General features: G+C 49.8%; 1 protein-coding gene across 2 annotated transcripts; it reads right to left on the reverse strand.

Moving 5' to 3' along the window:
* Positions 1 to 1,820: 1,820 nt before the first annotated feature.
* On the reverse strand, positions 1,821 to 4,904 carry LOC125536171 (septin and tuftelin-interacting protein 1 homolog 1-like). Of its 2 annotated transcripts, none has more exons than XM_048699333.1 (2): positions 4,729 to 4,904; positions 1,821 to 4,641 (listed from the first exon to the last, which is right to left on the reverse strand). In XM_048699333.1, the coding sequence occupies exon 2, from the start codon at positions 4,576 to 4,578 to the stop codon at positions 2,026 to 2,028; it is 2,553 nt and encodes an 850-aa protein (XP_048555290.1). In that variant the 5' UTR covers positions 4,579 to 4,641; positions 4,729 to 4,904; the 3' UTR covers positions 1,821 to 2,025. The 2 variants fall into 2 exon arrangements, with proteins under 2 accessions (XP_048555290.1, XP_048555289.1); XM_048699332.1 differs by having other exon boundaries at positions 1,821 to 4,605; positions 4,729 to 4,903.
* Between the last annotated feature and the right edge of the window lie 325 nt (positions 4,905 to 5,229).

Here is a 5,229-nt window from a genome sequence, read left to right on the forward strand (position 1 = left end):
AAGTCAGACTCCAGACACCACAGGCACCAAAATTGAGCAGGGAGCAGCGAGACCATTAAATTTAGCTAGACAAGATATCATAGGATAGAGCCTGTAGTGGTGTGTGCTCTGCACGTACCCTATGAAGAGGAGAGAGCCGCCTTTATCTCCGCCGGAAAAAGAAATGTGAGATTTTGCTCTTCCCAATTTGAAATTTTGCCAGCGGCTCCAACACCTACATCGAGGCGCTGGTGGAGGGCTGGAAGCCAACGCCGCTGCCCACGACTGCCTCTTCCTCTGGCTGGACGCCGCGCCGGGGATGCTGGAGTGGTACACATTCGGCCTCGTCACGGGCAGGGATGGGGAAAGGTGAGTATTTTAGGGAACAAATCGACGGGCGGGGATGGGGGGAGCGGTGGAGCTGCGGGTCGCGGCGGACGGCGTGGTGGAGCTGCGCGGTGTCGCCGGTGCCGCAGGGGAGCGGTGGAGCTGCACGAGCGGAGCTGTCGAAGGGGACGATGGACTGCGGATTCGGTCGTTGTTTCTTCGAGGGCATTTTTGCAAAAACACCACAGGGACAAGCTTTCCCAGACGGAGGGAGTATATGAGAGTCAGTTATCCACAGAATCGAACTAGATCGCATGGAAACACTAGTCAGACAATCGACAGCAGTAATTCACTCATTTTTGTGTCCACATAAATAGCTAGATGAATGTTTAGTCAAGTACTCCCTCCACCCCAGCAAAAGTGTACTTCCAGCATTTTTTGGAGGGTCAATTTTTTTCATGTTTGACCAATTTAATATAAAAATTGACCAATATTTATGCCACCAATTTAGTATATAATGAAAATACATAGTATGACAAATCTAATGATACTAATTTGACGGTTTAAATTTTGGTAATTTTTTTGTATAAATTAGGTCAAACTTCAAAAAGATTGACTCTCCAAGAAAGTTGAAAGTACACCTTTTCTGTACGGAGGGAGTATACAGCAGAAATCTCACGCGGACAATGAAGAACAGGTGAATTGCACAGCATGAAACAGACAAAAATGGCATTCTGATATGTCGACAATTTCAAACTGACAATGTCAACTCTGTCCATCAAATGCATCAGCAGTTATTGGCAATGACTATGATTTTAGCAATACAGCCGTAGCGCGAAATAAGTGAAGATATCTTGGATACGGACTAGGTACAGAAGAGTAGAAAATATCTCTTACCAGATCAGGCCCCGAAATCAAGAGGAACCTCAAAATTGCAGTTCCAATAAATAAAGACCTCAGGACGAAGCTCGAACATTGAAAGCAAGGGTTGACAAAGGACCTTCAAAATACTGAAAAGCAGTATCATATAAGCCTTGACGAAACTTCCTAAATTCCAGTGTAAACCACCTTGTATACAAATAGATGGGCCATCTACTTTCCGAACCGTAAAAGAAGTTAAATATGAGATGGACACTATGTGTAAGCTTGACTTAAGCAAAACTAGTTACTGTCATCTTCCTTTTTATATGTAATGTAAAGAAGAGTGGTACTGGATAAAATGCTACAACCAACAAATTTTAAAATTATATGCACCCAACACAGCAAAAGCTATGCACAGCAATAACCCAAAATGTCATATTAATAGCTGAACATGGCATCGAGCAAAAAATTCATCCATCCAAAAGTATTACAGTACGTGTGGTAGTTTCCTAAATCTTTAATACATAGTGACAAAAGCTAGATGCACATTAATAATCCTAGTGGGAGGGCATTCGATTATCACAGGAAACAAAACAAGAAATGAACTTATCAAAATAACAACCTCAAAAAATAAACAGTATCTCAATGTACATGTAGAAACAGTTCTGCATCAATTATTCGTTCTAGGGCAATAACCAAGTTCCATGTTGAAATGTGGAAAATCACATTCAGATACATCATCAGAAATTTTGTTCTTTATCAAGTAATTCTACAACAATGATCGCAAGACACATTTGAAGACTACCTACACTGGCAGGAAAAATGATCAGATGAAACTTCCAAGCTATAGATGATCTCCTAACGTGGTCTTGCCATCCGGTTCATTTCCAGCAGTTGTGTAAGAGACACAGAACTCCATCTTTCAGTTCCCTCTTGAAGTTGTGCATAGAGTAGTCGCTTGACAGAGTCTATGCAAATGCTCACGGTGCCAAATTCGTACACTGGCATGCCGTTATAGAATTTGTTAACTCTAGGCATAAACAACAAACCTTGGTCAGCCGCATATGCCTGAATAGACTCCTTGAAGCTCATATCTCCCATGGCTGCTCCTGGTACAGCATGGTAAGATGGGTATTGCGATGCTTGCTGTGCTGCATCAAATTGCCGCTTCTCTGTTGCTCTCAAGAAGCCAACATTCTCCCTGGCCCCTGGCTGCACCAACTCATGTCCTTCAGCAGCTTGGTTCATCATCTCAAGACCAGCCGTTAGAAGCATCCGTATGCGTTCATTGGCAAGTAACTCTGGTGGGAAAAGGCCCCTCCAGCCCTTATACCAATTCATTATCTCATTGAAATCAGGATTTGGTGAGCTCAACCAATGGTACAAAACCAGCTGCCACTTACTAAAGAAATCAACTTCCAACATATGAACCATATGGTGTACCGGAACAGCAGAAGCCCAGATCATAACCCAGTTAAACTGGTCAAACTTCTGGCTTGCTGGGTTAATCTGAAACTCCTGGAGCGCCATTTTCAGCTTAGGAATGATATAACGCACTATCAAGTCTTCCCAACTTGCTGGATCAAATACACCCTTCCATGGAGATAGCACAGCATAAGCTGATGAATCGTGAGCTTGCCATAATTGGAGGACACTACTCAGCTTGTACCGGATAGAGTGGCACAATGTCTCTATCCTTTGCCCTAGAGTTGGCAACCATGGGTGTACCCATACATGGATTGGCACATTCTCGCTCCGCGGGTCCCAAGATTCGACTGCAGCTGTGAGCTTTGGCATTATTACATGCTCCAATATTGAATGGAGCACGATAGGGGGCAGCAACCGTTCCCATGACTCAAGAAAACGGAGCATTGGTTCTGGATCCCTAGCCTTCCATGAATTAGTTCCTGATATCCGCACAGCTGGTAGGATGACCTCACTGACCAGCTGTGCATATGGAGCCATTGATTCAGTAGCATCTGAGAAATCATATGGCTGGTCTCCCTGCAGCAAATCCTTCCACGATGACATGACCTCCAAGCCAAACAATGGATTCTGCAGAGGCTGCCACCCCTGAAATACCCGGATAAGTAGTGGATGCGCAAATCGGCAAGCAACCCATGCAACACTGCAAATTTTGAACTCCTCCTCATAGCGCACCTTCAATTCCTGGAAGGTCTTAAGCAACCCCCCCAGAGTGAGCAAACCAGCGGTGTCATCAACCCGGACCTTCTCCAGCACATCTGCAATTGTCTCCATAACTTGCAGCTGGCGTTTCTGCAAAGCCTCCTGCTTTGCTACTTTCTCCTTCTCCCGCACCAAACTAGCCACCTTCTCCTGCTCCCGCCGCAGCTGCCCATCCAACCTGACAATATCAGCCTCAGTCTCATCAACAAGCAACCGCACATTGTACTGCAACTCCGGCATCGGCACATCATTTGCCTCCATCTCATGTTCAGTACTGAGCCCCTTCAAGTCTGTCAACACACGAGCCTGAGGCCCTCGCATGTCAATCACCTTTTGGACAAATGTGGGCTGCTCATCCTGTTCCTGCTCAGCGCGCCTTGCCAACAGCTCATTCTTAGTCAAGACCTGATCCTTCTTCAAGCTGGCCTTCTTGGACCACCGTTGCTTTTCCTTCTTGGCAGGCGGTGGAGGAGGTGGGGGTGGCAAGTTCTCCTTGGGAGTGAAAGCTTTGGGCTCCTTAAACCCCTCGACGCTGCCGAGTCCGGCGTTCTTGGGGCGTAAGGTGGTCTCCACTGGTGCAGTGATTCCCTGAGCATTCTTGCCGAGGCCTTCTCCTCTCTTGTACCCCATCATAGCCATCATCTTAGCCACCTTCGTGTTGGACTCCAGGCTCCCAGGTGGCGGCGCTGGTTTTCCAGGTTCAAACCCTGCCCCGAATGCACTGCGCCGGCGCTTGGCCGACTCCTGCTGCCGCTCCTTCTCCTCCCGCCTCGCGCGTGCACCCTCGGCGATCCGCTGCCCAAACCCTGTGGGCAGGTCGATGTACGGATCCTGGTCCTCCTCTGCATCCTCCTCGGAGGCGGCGGCGGCAGCAGTGCCCGAGGAGGACGCGGCCTGGCCAAGCCCAGGCCTCTGCTGCTCCTCATCCTCCTCTGGCTTTGGGGCACTGATGCCCTTGGAGACGAACTGCACGGGCCTGGTGAGGTCGGGCTCGGAGTCGTCCATGCGGCGCTTGCGGCGCCGGCGCCGGCGCGACGCCTCGTCCTCCTCGGAGTCGTAGTCGGAGTCCCCCTCGCCGAAGACGCCGTAGAGCGCGTCTTCGCGGGTCTGGGGCGCCCGCTCGCGGCGGCTCTGGTAGTAGAACTCCCCGTCGCGGCCGAAGCGGCCGCCCACGAAGTCGCCGTCCATGTCGAGGCGGTCCATGCCCTCGGCGTCCTCCTCCATGGCTCCGCCGCCTCCCGGATACTCGACCTGAGATGTTGAGACGGGCGAATCTCGAATCAGAACCTAGGGTTTCACCGAGGGTTTCGGCCAATCAACACGATGGGACGGAACAAGCGGGGGTGGGAACTGAAAAGGGGTGGCGGTGTCTACCTTGCCGCCCGAGACGCCTTGTCCGCCGGAGTTCGCCGCCGCCGCCGAGCACGGGTCGGGGTGGAGACGGAGGGAGGGAGCGCGTCGGAGGGACTATTTCCACGAGCGACTGTTTTTCCGTGACAGCGCGGTCGGCTACAGCCCGTAAGGTCGGTTGTGTGTAATATGGGCTTTACTATGGGGTGGTCCGATTCGGGCTGTATGGATAGCTGGAAGCATGGGCTGATATAGAATGTCAAATGGCGAAGGGTGCTTGGGCCCATGGTTGACCATGATCCACGATGGTATCTTTCAAAACCCACAAGGTACCCATTGTTTCATCAAAATAGATTTATTGACGAGCTTGAGATGGTCAAAGGGAGTGCCCCCCCCCCCCCAAGGGGCTATGCAAAGATACACATTGATGCTGATGTCCGAAAAGGAGTGGGAGAAACGGTAGCAGCGGTGTGTAGAGATATAGATGGAACGTTTCTAGGAAGTAGCGCTTTTGTCATTGGATGA

The sequence above is a fragment of the Triticum urartu genome, chromosome 2, assembly GCF_003073215.2.
Source record: "Triticum urartu cultivar G1812 chromosome 2, Tu2.1, whole genome shotgun sequence".
NCBI lineage: Eukaryota > Viridiplantae > Streptophyta > Magnoliopsida > Poales > Poaceae > Triticum > Triticum urartu.

Coding starts and splice junctions, on each gene's coding strand:
- LOC125536171 (XM_048699333.1), bottom strand. CDS start 4,578: ATGGAGGAGGACGCCGAGGGCATGGACCGCCTCGACATGGACGGCGAC.